Below are 17881 nucleotides of genomic sequence, written 5' to 3'. Positions count from 1 at the left end.
GTCGAGGCTTAAAACTGTGAGCTGCACTTGCTCCTTTTCGTCTAGGCCGTACATGGTAGCCTGCTGTTTGACTTTCGCGAAAAATTGGTGGGGGTCTGAGGTGGGAAAGTACGGTGTAATTGTTCCACACGCGTCCCGTAATTGGGTCACGGTTAACGGGGTTGTGTAAAGGAAATCTGCGTCTCCTTCTATTGTGGCCCTGCGGTGTGTGGTTACAGGGTTCATGGGGGTATGTTCTGCCTGTTCGGTTGGGGTGATTTTCTCTTCTGGGGTTTTTCCTGCGTACATGTCCCACGTACGTATCTATGGGCAGTCTCATTCAATTTCTGCCAATCGGGGCCGTTTTCCTGATCTAACTGGGGTCCAAATGCGCTTTGAAACCCACTCTGAACAGACAGCAGAGATTGCAATTCTGCAATTTGCTTACGGCACTTTGCGTGATCTACTGAGCTCTGCCTTTGTTCCGTCGTGGAAGTATGGAGTGCTCGTCGGGCTGCTTTCAAATCATTGCACTGTTTCTGCAATTTCTCAACTTGTTGCTCGGTCTCTTGTCTTACCAAGACCGCACGTTGCTTGTCCTGGTAGGCCTTATCGTATTGCGTTTGGAAACTACTCAAATGGGCGAGACAAGACTGGTGTGCCCTCTTGGCATCATCCACCTCTCTGTCCCTCGCTGCTAACTGCTCTCTCAAATCTCTATTCCCCTTCTCTACTTCGCTCACGCCTACCTCAATACTTATGTCTCTCTCCTCTATCTCTCTACGGAGCGTCCCAACGACCTCCTCTGTGCCTTGCAATTGTGCCAAACGGGCCACGATTGCCATCGGCTTGCGAGCTTTCCCTAAGCTCTTCTTGTGTATCTCTGACAGGTTCTCCAACCAAGTATGTCCTATACTCCCAGGACCTGTTTCATCATTCGTGCAGAATTCGCTCCAAAGGGGCCATCCTTTCCCTTTGAGATATTTCCTGATCTCATCTTCCCAAACGGGACACTGTCCTACTCTACCGGTCGCTGCGACCTCAAATTCCTGGGGGTTCATAAGGCGTTCCATTGCCTTCATTGCCATTTTCTCTATCTAGGTTCTCTACTGAATTTGGAACAGGGGGTGATAAAGTGGTGATGTAAACACGGGTACGGCTTACGTTAATTTCCAGCCTACAAAACTCCCGACAGTTTTACGCAACAAAATCGCTCAGGTTTACCTTGTATCCCTGTTCGTACGCACGCATTAACACACTTCCAAATCTCAGAGGCTTGATCAGTACTGTTCTTATGCTTGTGGTTTTTCTGTTTCCAATTGGATTCTCAATTCAAATTTTGGGTTCTCTCGGAGTGGTTAGGCCATTTCTAAATCGAGTCCCGTCTGGGTTGCCAGTAAATGTTGCTAACTTGCTGTTGTCTCCTAATTTGGCTCTGTTTAATTACGTTTGCTCAAGAGTCGCCAGGTATCTTTCGATACCGCTACAAGGTTCAAAACCGAATACTGATCAAAGACTCGATACACCAGTTAGTAAGTTCAAAAGCAATGCTCATTTATTTACACACAGTCAAATATACTCATGCATAAAACTCTACAACCTAAACTATCACTAAAAAAGCCTATACTTCGCTTCGGGTGCCCACTCAGTCAGAGGAACAATGGCCGTTGCTCGGTTCTGAGGCTGCTGGGTTGAGCTGTTTACAGGATAGCAACTAGGAGCGTCTATCTCGTAGCATGCGTTGACTTGGAACTTACTTGGTCTGGAGTAGCTTTGGCAGATCTCTCGCTGAGAGCCAAGGCCAAGAGAGCGATTCTCTCTTGGGGAGTCCTTTTTATACTCGAAAGGGCTTTGCGCGCTTTTGGGCGGGCCTTGAACTTGGCCCCAATTAATTGGGCCGTTTCCCAATCGTTCTTATCGATTTTCCTCCAATAGAGGGGTGGGTTCCCTGATTGTTGGGCGTGTCCTAGGTGGCCGTTGGCCTGCTTTGTTTTAGTCTACTCTGGCGTCGGGGTGTCTGTCTGAACATTGTTTACCTAAATGTTACCCTTTTGTCCCCAGAGATGACTCATTAGTATTTAGATGGTTCTGCAGTCTTGGTCTTGTCTGGGAGCTATAGCTCCAATCAACAGACAAACCTTGCACCTGCTTGCTTTCTCGGTATTGTCCAATTTTCCCTGCATTCTTTGCAAAGTGTCCATTTTGTAATCGGGACGTGGCCATCCCAGATGGCTACAGTAGGCAGCAATGCTAACTACTGTGCCACCGTGCTGCCCTTTTCTATCAGCTTTCTTAATTGCTTGCCTATCACTACATATTAACCTTTTGGATTTATGCATAAGGACACCTAGATCTCTCCATCTTAATGCTCTGCAATCTCTCACCATGTAGATAATAAACTTTTTTATTCTTCCTGCCAAAATGGGCATTTTCATATTTTCCTACATTACATTCCATTTACCAGATCTTTGCCCACTCACTTAACAAATCTATATCTCTTTGTAGCCTCCCTGTGTCCCCTTAACAACTTACGTTCCGACCAATCTTTGTGTCAATAAATGTAGCAACCACACCGTCGGTCATTTATATAAATTGTAAAGATTTGAGACCCCAGCTCTGATCCTTGTGGCAGACCACTCATTCATTACATCTTGCCAAGCAAAAATTTACCCACTTATGCCTACTCTATTTCCTATTGCCTAACCAATCTTCTATCCTAGGTACTTGCCAGCCAGCAGTTCCAACAATTTGCTCAGCACTACTTCCCTGGTGACAGTAATTGTCCCCTTCCATTTCCTGATTTACATCTGTTTCTGAGATGTTACTTCTACCCTCTATACTGAAGACTGCTGCGGAATACTAATTTGATTCATCTGCAATCTCCTTTGTTTCCATTGATAATTCCCCAGGTTCTCTTCCTTAACTTTCAAATATCTATGTAAACTCTTACTATCTCTATATTTCTGGCTAGCTTTCACTTGTACTCTAATTTTTTCCTCCTCAATAATGTTTCAGTTATTCTTTGTTTTTTATATTCTGTCAAATCTTCTGACTGGCCACCCATTTGTGCACAATTATATGATTTTTCTTTAAGTCTGTTACTATCTTTAATAGTTTTAATTAACCACATAGTGGGTGGTCCCCTTGGAATTTTTCTTTCTTGTTGGAATGTATCTATTCTACGTATTCGGAAATATACCCTTCAACATCTGGTACTGAATCTACATTGACCTATCCCTTAATCTTAATTGCCAGTTCACTTTAGCTATATCTGCTTTCATCCCTCATAATTGCCCTTATTTTAAGTTTGACCGAAAAGTACTGGGTGAATGGGCTGCCTTTTAGAAGTTGGGACCATAATGATAGGAAATGGCATGATCCACAGTTCCCAAACTGAAGACAAACATTTCACCCTGTAATTCCTACTTCAGACTCAGTCAGGAGAAACAGCTTCTCGGCATCTAAATTCACTCCCTTCACCACTGACGCACAGTAGCAACAGTGTGTACCTTCTACAGGATGCACAATAGAAACTGTTGCTGATTTTTGCCTTTGTTTAATTGCTTTGCTTTATCACCTTTGCTCTTGAGTCGCCAGGTATCTTTATGATACCGCCACGTGGTTCAAGTCCGAGTAATGATCAATAATCCAATACACCGATTAGTAAGATTTAAATCAAAGCACATTTATTATACACCGTAATCGCTACTCGTGCACAAATTCTACGTCTAAGCTACTTCTACAACTAACAGGCCTATACTTAACTTAGGACTGGCCCACCAGGTCAGGGAAACAAATGGCCTTTCGTTCGGGTTCTGAGCCTGCGGGATTCGAAGTTGATACAGGTCGGTAGCTAGGAGCGCCTAACTTTGTCCCAATCACTTGGTTCGATTTTCTCCAATGCTGGAGCGGTTTCCTGATCGATGGGCGGTCTTGAGGTGGTCGTTCACCTCCTTTTGTGTAGGCTTCTGCTGGCGCCGAAGAGTCTGGTTTTGCTTTGTGTGTCTAAATGTTGCTTATTGTTCCCGGGGATTGCTGATTAGTATGCAGATGGCTGGTGTTTTGTTATGCTGATGGTTGCTTGTGTCGATCATGTCTGGCCTTTCCAGAGGTAAATACAGAGCCAACCTGCAGCTGCTCGTTTTTGTCCTGTTGGCTGACTTGCCCATCAGCCTTTGCCGTTCGCAATTTGGAATCGGGAGTTGGCCATTTTAAGTGGCTACAGAACTCAACCAAGGCTCCTTAGGCAGAACCTTCCAAACCCACAACCACTAACATCTAGAAGGACAAGCAGCAGATACCTGGGAACCCCCACCATCTGGAAGTTTCATAGAGTCATAGATGTTTACAGAATGGAAAAAGGCCCTTCAGCCCAACTGCTCTAAGCTGCCCAGTTTCTGTCACTAAGCTAGTCCCACTTGCCTTCCCATGTAACTGTCTTAACTGCTTTTAGAAGGACAAAATTGTACCCGCCTCTACCACTGCCTCTGGCAGCCCGTTCCCTCCAAGCCACTCCCCATCCTGATTTGGAAATGTCGACGTTCCTTCACTGGCGCTGGGCCAAATTCCTGGAACAGCCTCCCTAACAGCACTGTGTGAACCAACGCCATATGGATTGCAGCAGTTCAAGAAGGCAGGTCAGCACCACCATCTCAATGCCAATTAGGGATGTGGAATGAATGTTGGCATAGCCAGGGAAACCCATATATCCCTTGAATGAAATAAACCTCTTTTAAATTGTGTAAGACATGTTTTGTGCTTCAATTATATCAGATCTCACTCTTCTCAACTTATGGGGTCATTCTACTCCATTTCACCTCATTGGATAGCCCTTTTACCCCAGGAATCAATGTAGTGAATCTTCGTTAAGCTCTCTGTAGGGCAAGGATATCCCTCCTCATGTAGGAAGCCCAAAATGTACACAGTACTGCAGGTATGGTCTCTATATAATTGTAGCAAGGTTTTCTTACTCTTAGCCTTATTGCAAAGGGACTGAAAACATACCATTTGCTTGATGGACCTGTATGTTAACTTCTGTGACTTATCAGATATTAAATGGAAATGTGTGTTGGAAAATAGTAATTTGTAATTAACCTGTAATTTGAAAGCTGAAGTGTTGAACTATTATAGTTGGCAGCAGAAAATGACATCTTAAAATACAAACTGGTTCTAGCTACTTCAAAGTATTTGATGGCAACTGAGGTAAACAGTTGGGCAGCACAGTGGCACAGTGGTTAGCATTGCTGCCTCATGCCGCCGAGGTCCCAAGTTCGATCCCGGCTCTGGTTCACTGTCCATGTGGAGTTTGCATATTCTCCCCGTGTTTGCGTGGGTTTTGCCCCCACAACCCAAAGATGTGCAGGGTAGGTGGGATTGGCCATGCTAAATTGCCCTTTAATTGGAAAAAATGAATTGGGCACTCTAAATTTACAAAAAAAACTGAGGTAAACAGGAAACCTCCAGTCTGAAAGTTATTTTACTGTGTGCATATCTGAAATGATGATGGCCCTGTGGTTGAATTTTCTTTGCTCTCATTTGTAGCTGATGAAACTGAGGTTTTATCAGTCTGATTCATAGTTTGAGGATAAGGGGTAAACCTTTTCGGACTGAGGTGAGGAGAAATTTCTTCACCCAGAGAGTGGTGAATCTGGAATTCACTAACGCAGAAAGTAGTGAGGCCAAAACATTGTGATTTCAAGAAAGAATTAGATATAGCTCTTGGGGCTAAGGGGATCAAGGGCTATGGAGGGAAGACGGGATCAGGGTATTGAACTTGATGATTAGCCATGATAATGAATGGCGGAGCAGGCTCGAAGGGCCGATGGGCGTCTTCCTGTTTCTATTTTCTATGTGTGTTTCCATGTAAGATTCACTTTGCAGCATGATGCTGTGACTTCAAGTAAGCCTTCGATGCTGCCATTTTAAGTCATCACTCAAGTTGTGGTTGCATTCCTGAAAATTGCAACTTTAAAGTGATCATAGGTTCTCTGTTAAAGTCAAAGTTGAGTTCCTTTGGATGTTTCTCACCCAGAGGAAAATGATGTACAAGTTGAAATACTGTACCATACATATGCAGTACTGTGTATTCCTGAAATAATTTGAAAAATAAAATAAATCAGTAAATATAAAAGAAATACAATATACAAATTAAATTATTTTAAAGAATTACAGTACTTTCCGTGCACAATATGTTTAGATTGACCGGGCTTCATCTAGTGGCAGAAGATAGTCAGTGCAGTTAGCAGCTGAAGTGCTGACTATCTGCAACAATAGCTTCTGCCACTAGATGGAATCCAGGGCTTGTAGTGAGTTCAGAGGCAGGAGCCAGAATTTGGGAGCCACATAAGATCAGATTCTGAGGACTTGGGTAAGAACAGTGGCCAGGAGACGAGGAGGGTAGAAGAACAAGCAAGGCCTGGAGTAGAAGCAAGAGGGACTGAGGGCAAGAGAAGAACTGCTACGGTAAAAGTCATGTGAGCATATATGCCACAGAAGAGGTCTGGCAAATGTATTAAAGTGAAACTGGCAACATGAGATATATTGACATTACTTTGTTAACAGCATTAGGTGAGTGCATTAAGCGAGGATTTGCTGTAGACTTTCTGATGGAAAGCCAAATCAATAATATTTTAAAAAGTTTTATTCAGTTTTCTTAATATTTGAAAGACATATTGAGAAGGGGATTGAGCGTGTAGTGATGTTTAACATCACTACTGTATTTTGCATTCTTCTGAGGACTTTGAGGAAGATAATTAACATTAAAAGATGATGTGATTGTGATAGAACGACATATGAACTTTGGGTGAAGAGCAGTCTTGATGAACTGAATGGTCTTTTCACTCTGGAGTTTCGCATTAGCAATTCTTAAAAGGTCATCGGTTTCCAAATTTATCTGTGGTAGCAAGTGATCATATTGATTTTTATTCTGGGGCAGCACAGTGATGCAGTGGTTAGCACTGCTGCCTCAAGGCGCTGAAGTCCTAGGTTCGATCCCTGCTCTGGGTCACTGTCCATGTGGAGTTTACACATTCTCCGCGTGTTTGCATGGGTTTCACCCCCAAATCCAAAGATGTGCAGGGTAGGTGGATTGGCCACGCTAAATTGCCCCTTAATTGGAAAAAATTAATTGGGTAATCTAAATTTATTTTTAAAAATATTGACTTTTATTCCATTGGGAGCAAAGCCATGGTCACTTGAGGCATTTTGGTGATTTAAAAAATTATAATTTCACAATCATTTTCAGTAAGGGTGTTTCTTTTTACAAATTCATATGACTAGGTTCAGCGGCAGTTTCATGATGCTGGGTTAATGAGCGATGTTGACCTTGATCAAGGATGCACACTGAACAAGAAGATCCGAAATGCACAGCTTGCCCAATATAACTTCATCCTTGGTAAGTTTTGCAAATCTTTTTCATAATGTGTTGTTGAAGTGGGTTGAAAGAAATGTAAAATCTTTTTGTTTCCTTTTGGACAATGTCTATCTTATTCTCTCTGGTATGAATTACATTTTTGAACTAGAGCACTAATTAGCGCTCTAACGGTCTTGATATTTAACCACTATCCTTTGGAGATGTGGGGGAGAAAAGCTGATATTGATAACATCTTGAAAACTCAAATGGTTCCCTAATGACCTTTTTAAGGAAGGAAAGAAACTGGTTGTTCTTGCCAAGTTTGGCCAACATGGCTCACATAAATATGTTTGGCTCTTAACTCTCCTCTGGACTTCAGGCAGCGGATGTGATCACGGGGAATGCACCGGGAGACGCTCCAACTGAAACCCGACCCGTAAAGTGCTAAAATGGCAGCGCTAGTCAAATAAAATTGAAAGTATCGTTGGGAAAGAATACAGCTAAGAAAAATGCCAAAAAACAACAAAAATAAAAGAGGGATGAGCCAAGTGTGTTCCTCGGACTCCAAAGTTTCACTGAAATCGGCGGAGGACAAAATGGCGGCGGTAAGCGTGCCCCCCCCATCCCCCAGAGGGCCGGGTGGCCATCAGCCACATCATGGCGACGGTGCTGAAAAAGTACCAACTGGAGCTGACTGGGGAAATGAAAAGGTCAGTGGACGAATCCCTAAACCAAGTTGCAAGCCAATTTAAAGGGATGAACAAAAATATGGAAGCTTGGAGTGACATGGTCAAAAATACACGGCGTGCAGATCAAGGTGCTCGAGAAAGAAAAAACTTGTTTGACTCCAGGACAGGAGACAAGTTTCTGAAAAATAAAGTGACCTGGAAATCAGGTCTTGGACAAAACATCTGCCGTGTGAGTTTGCCAGAGGGGACGGAGAACAATACCTCCACAGAATACATAGCCAGCATGCTGTTTAAGATGTAGACGAGAAGGTTCTCAAAAATTGGATGGGACCAGTCTTTCACTCAGGCTTTAAAGGTAGGGCTAGGGCCAGAGCCACTGCAATACTAATCGACAAAAAATACAATTTACTTCCAGATTTTGGATGACCCCAATGGGCGTTACATTACTGTCTGTGGTTCACTGGAAAACACTCCGGTTATTTAGGAGAATATTTATGCTCCCAATTGGGATGACCCAAGCTTCATAAACTCCCTGGTGAACATCTCCCTGATTTAGACTCTCATTGGATTATTCTGGGAAGAGACCTAAACTGTGTCTTGAACCCTAAACTGGACCGCTCCATGTCCAAATCCTGGCTGCAAACTGGGATGTCCAGGGCATTGACCTTTCATGGATAGGATTGGAGTTTGACCTGTGGCGTTTCTGCATCCAAACAGTAAAGATTTTTTTTTTGCATGTTTACCACGCCTTCTTCCGAATTAATTTTTTTTTGTTGTTGACAAATCTCTTCTCTTTCCCCCCCCCCCCCCCCCCCCCTCCACTCAGTGAGGGCAGCCGAGCAATCGTTATCTCGGACCATGCCCCTCATTTTATTGAATTTTGCTTTGATTTTGACTCTCCTGAGCATCCGCCCTGGAAACTAAACACCACTTTGCTGTCTGATGACAAATTATGAGAGCAATTGTCTGCTGCTATAACAGACTTTATCAAACTCAACAAAAGAGTCAATTTCTCCTTGAACACTCTGGGAAACGCTAAAGGCTGACATAAAGGGGGAGATTGTCTGATGTGAAACAGTAGAGAGAGGAGCGACATAGGCTGGGGACTCCATCTTGGAAGCTGACTGTCCATATTCTTTTGTCCCAACACCGGAATTACTGATGCATAGAAAAAATTTGCAACTGGAATTTGAATTGATCTCCGAGAATAAAATGGTGCATTAGCTATGACATTCTAGGGGCACCTATGAATATGGGGGAAAAGGTGGGCTGTCTTATTGTGCATCAGCTAAAGAAGCAGGCTGTCTCCCGAGAAATCCCTCCGATTCGTAGCAAAGAAGGTAACCTCGTATCAGCCCCCTCCAGATAAATGTGGCTTTCACTGTGTTTTGCCATGAGCTATATGAGTCGGCCTCCTCCAGATACCTTCGAGATGATGAGGTTTCTCGATGGTTTACACATCTCGACCATTGAGCAAGGCAGGAAATGGGAACTGGAATCCCCCTCAAGCCCAGAAGAAATACAGATATCTATCGGCTGTAATCCGGCAAAGCCCCGGTCCTGACGGCTTCCCATCCAAATTTTATAAGAGGTTCTTCGAGCAACTAATACCTTTAATTTTAGACATGTTCAATGATTCACTGTCTCGGGGATCACTACCCCCATCCCTTGCCCAAACCACAATCTTGGTGCTCCTTAAAAGTGTGGGTCTTATTGATCCATTTAACTCAGCACTGATTTTAAGCTACTGGCGAAACCTCTGGCAACCTGGATGGAGCCCTATCTTTCAACTATAATATTGGAGGATCAGATGAGCTTCATAAAAGGTAGACAGTTATCGGCAATGCCTGATGTCTCTTGAACATTGTCCTTTCCCCCTCATCTGCTCGGAAATCTGATGTTATAATATCTTTGGATACAGAAAAAGCATTTGACAGGGTGGTGCGGAACTACCTTTTTGCGACCTGGATTAGATTTGGACTTGGGGCCAAATTCTCCTCCAGGGTTGGTCTAATGTACAATACTCCGAAAGCCAACATCCGCACAAATATGACCTCCTCTGAATATTTTCCGGATGAGTGGATTCTTTCAAGATGTGGAGAACAAGTGTGATCGCTGATCACTTATACCGGCTAACCACTGCATGCATTTTTGTCTTGTCCTAAGCTTGCTGGATACTGGGCCTCCTTTTTCAATACAATATCCAAGATTTTGCAGAGAACCCTAGAACCTTGCCCACTGGCTGCAATATTTGGGGATTCGGACTCGTGGTCTTTCTACTTGGGAGTGAGGGTGGATGTTCTTGCCTTCGTCTCCTTAATAGTCAGAAGGTGTATATTGTTCAACTGGAGATCCCCCTCACCACCCAAGGCATCCACATGTGTGGAAGATATACCCGACTTACATCTGGGGAATCATCAAATATACTATCAGAAGCTGGTGGGGAGGTGGCCAATCATTTCTTTTGTTTAAGATCTGGGCACGTTAGGGGGGTCTCTGTAGGTGGGAGGTAGTTTAGTAATAGGCGTTGCATTGTTCCATAACAGTGTTCCATTGCACTCGTTAACTTCCTTCCTACTTTTGATTTGGTTGTTTCTCCTATTTAACTTTATGAAATTTATGAAATATTTTTGTCTATATATTATATATTACTGTTTATATTTTATAATTCAATGAAATGTTTATTTTTTTAAAAAACTCTCCTCGGAACTCTCAAGAGTGGGGATGGACGATAAATGTCATGTTAGTGAAGAAAAATAAATACCAATTCAGATCTTTAATGAGCCTATTTAAATCGAGACATTTGTGCAAAGCTGAGAAGTGTGCAATATTTTCATTAAGCGAACCCATATCCTGAAACAAAGTAGTTTAAGGCAATTAAGATTATGAATTGGGGGAATTATTATTCATTTGGCCGTGATTAGAGTAACCGGTAACTTTCATAAGTAAATACTCTGCAATGCCATGACAGTGAAAATTAACATTGAGGTGTTCGAATACCTCCATGCTGGGAAGAGGAGGAAGAACAGAGAATCATTCTTGTACATCAGCTAGTTAAGTATCTAGTACTAGTCATCTACTTCATTAACTATTCTGACAGTAATTCCAAAGCATTATCGTTTTGCATTCATGTACATATAATTTTTGTTGGAATCTTTTTAATTGATTTGTGTTTTACCTGGAATTAATTGCTAGAATGTAGTGACAGTATGTTGTTGCATTTGCAGTGGTTGGTGAAAAAGAGAAGAGCAGTGAAACAGTCAACGTGCGTACAAGAGACAACAAGGTGCATGGAGAACGCACAATAACCGAAACCATCCAGAGGCTTTTACAGCACAAGAAATCCAGAAGTAAACATGCTGAAGAGGAGTTCTGAAAATCTAACACTGGCATTTCCAATCAGCAATCGCAAAATTTCTGTTTGCACAAAACGGTAATGATGAGAGTTGTAGATTAAGAATTAAAGTTATTTTGATTATGTCTAATGGCAATTTCTTTTAAAGGATTTTGAAAGTACCTCTTCAAAACTTTATTTGTATGTTTCTTTCTTGAATTCATTTATCTGTATTTTTAACAAGTATCGTAATTCACAGACACCTAATAAAGTAAATTTCCCTGAACATTGATCTTTACATTTGTTGTAAAATGTGTTGTGTGAGTGAGATCAGTTTGTATTGCGTAGTAAATGATTGCATTCTTTTTTTGTTTACGAGTATGAAGAGATGTTTTTCAAGGTCATCTCGAGTGCATGTTCTTCATATGTTCAAGTGAAGTTCATAACTTCGAAGATAATGTCAGCTTGATTGTCAGCTGCCACAAGATTTCATTTTCCAAATTTTGTTTTTAACAAATACAAAAGGCTGATACTTTTTCATCTCAAACAGCAAATACTATTGCTTTTCTCAGCATGTATATTGCCAGGGTTTGCCTGGGAATGTCATGATTTCAGCCTCTATCATACTCCAGACCAGTAAGTAGCAGTTATACTAGCATCATTACTCTTGCCTCAAACCCACGAGATTTGCAACATCTGCATTTAATATGAAATGCTTAAGTAAAAGTACCTGTAGCCAATGTCTATTTATATCCTGTAGTGCGATTAACCACTCCTTTCCCTCCCCCCCAAATGGGTTGGCTGAAATTGTTCAAGGTGTTAATGACATTAACTTTATTGAAAACCTAACATAAAGAAAAACTACATCTAGAATGAAACTTCATTCTTGCCGCAAGACTGCAAGAGAGAAGCTGACCATGATAGTTATGAGAGCTTGCATCCCTGTCCCATGGTGTAAACGGTCGCATTTACATATTCACATTAACCCTTTATACATCTCCTCCAAAGTCTCTGCCTTCATTCCTGATTCACAGACACAACAGCTGTGGTGATTTAGCAGTCCACCTGGACGTGGTTTCAGCTCTTTCGCTCTTGGGAGAATTCCAGCTCTCCATTCATTCTTTCAGACTCTGGGCAGAATGTGAATTGTCAGAATTTCTGATACCAGTTAATCATCAAGGCCATATTCCAGGTCTCCTGGAGAATTGGTCACTCTGTAGAAGGTCACCTCCTTGTAGAAACCAGTGCATTCCTGTTCTTTTAACTATCTCCTTTGCTTTCTATCCCCACAAGATAGGAGCGCAGGTCTGGTGTTTCCTCAAGAACTTGGCCGAGACTAGCTTAATCACAAACCCACACTGACTCTCTCGGCTGGGTGTCTGGTTGTTTGTGTATTCTGTGCCAATTATTGTAGTCCTAGAATGTTACTAATCCTCCCCTTGTCCAAATTTGCTGCTGTCACTCTACCATTACCATTAAGCCAAGGGATCAGCCCTGCTTCAATGAAGAATGTGGGAGGACATGCTGGAAGCAGCGCTAGGCAAAGCTAAAATTAGGTTTCTATGTGGTGAAGCTACATTATGATACAAGGCAATGGTGAAACTACACCAGGAGTATTTTGCACAGACTTGGTCCCCTTATTTGAGGAAAGTGGCATTGGAGGCAGTTCAGAGGAGGTTCACTAGGTTGACTCCAGAGATGAGGGGTTAGTCGTATGAAGAGATATTGAACCGTTTAGGCCTATACTCTCTAGAGTTTAGAAGAATGAGGGGAGATCAAATTACATAGAACATAGAACAATACAGCGCAGTACAGGCCCTTCGGCCCACGATGTTGCACCGAAACAAAAGCCATCTAACCTACACTATGCCATTATCATCCATATGTTTATCCAATAAACTTTTAAATGCCCTCAATGTTGGCGAGTTCACTACTGTAGCAGGTAGGGCATTCCACGGCCTCGCTACTCTTTGCGTAAAGAACCTACCTCTGACCTCTGTCCTATATCTATTACCCCTCAGTTTAAAGTTATGTCCCCTCGTGCTAGCCATATCCATCCGCGGGAGAAGGCTCTCACTGTCCACCCTATCCAACCCCCTGATCATTTTGTATGCCTCTATTAAGTCTCCTCTTAACCTTCTTCTCTCCAACGAAAACAACCTCAAGTCCATCAGCCTTTCCTCATAAGATTTTCCCTTCATACCAGGCAACATCCTGGTAAATCTCCTCTGCACCCGCTCCAAAGCCTCCACGTCCTTCCTATAATGCGGTGACCAGAACTGTACGCAATACTCCAAATGCGGCCGTACCAGAGTTCTGTACAGCTGCAACATGACCTCCCGACTCCGGAACTCAATCCCTCTACCAATAAAGGCCAATACTCCATAGGCCTTCTTCACAATCCTATCAACCTGGGTGGCAACTTTCAGGGATCTATGTACATGGACACCTAGATCCCTCTGCTCATCCACACTTTCAAGAACTTTACCATTAGCCAAATATTCCGCATTCCTGTTATTCCTTCCAAAGTGAATCACCTCACACTTCTCTACATTAAACTCCATTTGCCACCTCTCAGCCCAGCTCTGCAGCTTATCTATATCCCTCTGTAACCTGCTACATCCTTCCACACTATCGACAACACCACCGACTTTAGTATCGTCTGCAAATTTACTCACCCACCCTTCTGCGCCTTCCTCTAGGTCATTGATAAAAATGACAAACCGCAACGGCCCCAGAACAGATCCTTGTGGTACTCCACTTGTGACTGTACTCCATTCTGAACATTTCCCATCAACCACCACCCTCTGTCTTCTTTCAGCTCGCCAATTTCTGATCCACATCTCTAAATCACCCTCAATCCCCAGCCTCTGTATTTTTTGCAATAGCTTACTGTGGGGAACCTTATCAAACGCTTTGCTGAAATCCATATACACCACATCAACTGCTCTACCCTCGTCTACCTGTTCAGTCACCTTCTCAAAGAACTCAATAAGGTTTGTGAGGCATGACCTACCCTTCACAAAGCCATGCTGACTATCCCTGATCATATTATTCCTATCTAGATGATTATAAATCTTGTCTCTTATAATCCCCTCCAAGACTTTACCCACTACAGACGTGAGGCTCACCGGTCTATAGTTGCCGGGGTTGTCTCTGCTCCCCTTTTTGAACAAAGGGACCACATTTGCTGTCCTCCAGTCCTCTGGCACTATTCCTGTAGCCAATGATGACATAAAAATCAAAGCCAAAGGTCCAGCAATCTCTTCCCTGGCCTCCCAGAGAATCCTAGGATAAATCCCATCAGGTCCCGGGGACTTATCTATTTTCAGCCTGTCCAGAATTGCCAACACCTCTTCCCTACGTACCTCAATGCCATCTATTCTATTAGCCTGCGGCTCAGCATTCTCCTCCACAACATTATCTTTTTCCTGAGTGAATACTGACGAAAAATATTCATTTAGTATCTCGCCTATCTCTTCAGACTCCACACACAATTTCCCATCCCTGTCCTTGACTGGTCCTACTCTTTCCCTAGTCATTCGCTTATTCCTGACATACCTATAGAAAGCTTTTGGGTTTTCCTTGATCCTTCCTGCCAAATACTTCTCATGTCCCCTCCTTGCTCGTCTTAGCTCTCTCTTTAGATCCTTCCTCGCTACCTTGTAACTATCCATCGCCCCAACCGAAACTTCACACTTCATCTTCACATAGGCCTCCTTCTTCCTCTTAACAAGAGATTCCACTTCCTTGATAAACCACGGTTCCCTCGCTCGACGCCTTCCTCTCTGTCTGACCGGTACATACTTATCAAGAACACGCAGTAGCTGATCCTTGAACAAGCCCCACTTATCCAGTGTGCCCAACACTTGCAGCCTACTTCTCCACCTTATCCCCCCCAAGTCACGTCTAATGGCATCATAATTGCCCTTCCCCCAGCTATAACTCTTACCCTGCGGTGTATACTTATCCCTTTCCATCATTAACGTAAACGTCACCGAATTATGGTCACTGTCCCCAAAGTGCTCTCCTACCTCCAAATCCAACACCTGGCCTGGTTCATTACCCAAAACCAAATCCAACGTGGCCTCGCCTCTTGTTGGCCTGTCAACATATTGTTTCAGGAAACCCTCCTGCACACACTGTACAAAAAATGACCCATCTATTGTACTCGAACTATATCTTTTCCAGTCAATATTTGGAAAGTTAAAGTCTCCCATAATAACTACCCTGTTACTTTCGCTCATATCCAGAATCATCTTCGCCATCCTTTCCTCTACATCCCTAGAACTATTAGGAGGCCTATAAAAAAAACTCCCAACAGGGTGACCTCTCCTTTCCTGTTTCTAACTTCAGCCCATACTACCTCGGAAGGAGAGTCCCCATCTAGCATCCTCTCCGCCACCGTAATACTGCTCTTGACTAGCAGCGCCACACCTCCCCCTCTTTTGCCTCCTTCTCTGAGCTTACTAAAACACCTAAACCCCGGAACCTGCAACATCCATTCCTGTCCCTGCTCTATCCATGTCTCCGAAATGGCCACAACATCGAAGTCCCAGGTACCAACCCATGCTGCCAGTTCCCCTACCTTGTTTCGTATACTCCTGGCATTGAAGTAGACACACTTCAAACCACCTACCTGAACACTGGCCCCCTCCTGCGACGTCAAATCTGTGCTCCTGACCTCTATACTCTCATTCTCCCTTACCCTAAAACTACAATCCAGGTTCCCATGCCCCTGCTGCATTAGTTTAAACCCCCCCAAAGAGCACTAACAAATCTCCCCCCCAGGATATTTGTGCCCCTCAGGTTCAGATGTAGACCATCCTGTCTGTCGAGGTCCCACCTTCCCCAGAAAGAGCCCCAGTTATCCAGAAATCTGAATCCCTCCCGCCTGCACCATTCCTGTAGCCACGTGTTTAAATGCTCTCTCTCCCTATTCCTCATCTCACTATCACGTGGCACGGGCAACAACCCAGAGATAACAACTCTGTTTGTTCTAGTTCTGAGCTTCCATCCTAGCTCCCTGAAAGCCTGCCTGACATCCTTGTCCCCTTTCCTACCTATGTCGTTAGTGCCAATGTGGACCACGACTTGGGGCTGCTCCCCCTCCCCCCTAAGGACCCGGAAAACACGATCCGAGACATCACGTACCCTTGCACCTGGGAGGCAACATACCAAACGTGAGTCTCTCACGCTCCCACAAAATCTCCTATCTGTGCCCCTGACTATAGAGTCCCCAATTACTAATGCTCTGCTCTTCTCCCCCCTTCCCTTCTGAGCAACAGGGACAGACTCCGTGCCAGAGGCCTGTACCCCATGGCTTACCCCTGGTAAGTCCCCCCCCCCACAAGTATCCAAAGCGGTATACTTGTTTCTCAGGGGAACGACCGCAGGGGATCCCTGCACTGACTGCTTTTTCCCAGTCCCTCTTACAGTTACCCACCTATCTCCAATCTTTGGTGTAACTAATTCCCTGAAGCTGCTATCTATGACCCCTTCTGCCTCCCGAATGATCCGAAGTTCTTCCAACTCCAGCTCCAGTTCCCTAACTCGGTCTTGGAGGAGCTGGAGATGGCAGCACTTCCTGCTGGTAAAATCAGCAGGGACACTAACTGCATCCCTCACCTCAAACATCCTGCAGGAGGAACATTGCACTCCCTTCCCTGCCATTCCTCTTACTTTCTACCAAGATCTGGCTAACAACTAAATTAAATTTTTATAAAAAAATAATAATAATATAATAAAATATGGTACTTACCTCACACCAATGGGTTTTATTATTAGGTTAGAGGAGGAGGGCGGGTGGGAGACACTACACGTGTAGTGTCTCGGGTTTCCTCTCCACCAGAATTTATTGGTGAGGGTCTTCCCAGACGTCCGCGGGTCGACTTCCTGTTCCCGCCTAAAAAACTAATTAAAAAAAAAAAAAGAAAAATTCTCAGCTCCTGCTGAAATTGACTAACCAGCCAGCTCCACTCCTGCCGAAATCGACTGGCCTGCCCCTGCAAAGAGAAGTGCTTTTAAAGGACAGACTTACCTCCCAGCAACCACTTCCGCAATGCTCCCGCTGAAACTGACTCACCAGCTGTTCTCACGCCGAAATCGACTGGCCTGCCCCTGCAAAGACAAGTGCTTTTAAAGGTTGACTTACCTCCCAGCAGCCACTTCCGCAATGCTCCCGCTGAAACTGACTCACCAGCTGTTCTCACGCCGAAATCGACTGGCCTGCCCCTGCAAAGACAAGTGCTTTTAAAGGACAGACTTACCTCCCAGCAACCACTTCTGCAATGCTCCCGCTGAAACTGACTCACCAGCTGTTGTATTTTTGTTATATTGTTATATACAAGATGATTAAAATTGGATGGAGTGGATCCTTCCCCTTGTGGGGCATTCTAGAACAAGAGGTCATAGCCATGGGATAAGAGGTAGCAAATTTAAAACAGATGTGAGGAGTAACTACTCCGAAAGGGTTGTGAATCAGTGGAATTCACTGCCCCAGACTCGGGTGGATGCTGGGCCAGTAAG

At 43.8% G+C, this 17881-nt stretch overlaps 1 protein-coding gene across 1 annotated transcript in view; it reads left to right on the top strand.

The window, feature by feature from the left end:
* tars1 (threonyl-tRNA synthetase 1) overlaps positions 1-11639 on the top strand; it is a 64660-nt gene extending 53021 nt beyond the window's left edge. The window contains exons 18-19 of the mRNA XM_072497086.1: positions 7258-7372; positions 11247-11639. Coding sequence (XP_072353187.1) covers positions 7258-7372; positions 11247-11395 — 264 coding nt within the window. The 3' untranslated portion in view covers positions 11396-11639. The remainder of the gene's footprint in view (positions 1-7257; positions 7373-11246) is intronic.
* The last annotated feature ends 6242 nt before the right edge of the window (positions 11640-17881 follow it).

This window comes from Scyliorhinus torazame, chromosome 3 (genome assembly GCF_047496885.1).
Source record: "Scyliorhinus torazame isolate Kashiwa2021f chromosome 3, sScyTor2.1, whole genome shotgun sequence".
In the NCBI taxonomy this organism is placed as follows: domain Eukaryota; kingdom Metazoa; phylum Chordata; class Chondrichthyes; order Carcharhiniformes; family Scyliorhinidae; genus Scyliorhinus; species Scyliorhinus torazame.
This window is presented reverse-complemented; position numbering and strand designations above follow the sequence as displayed.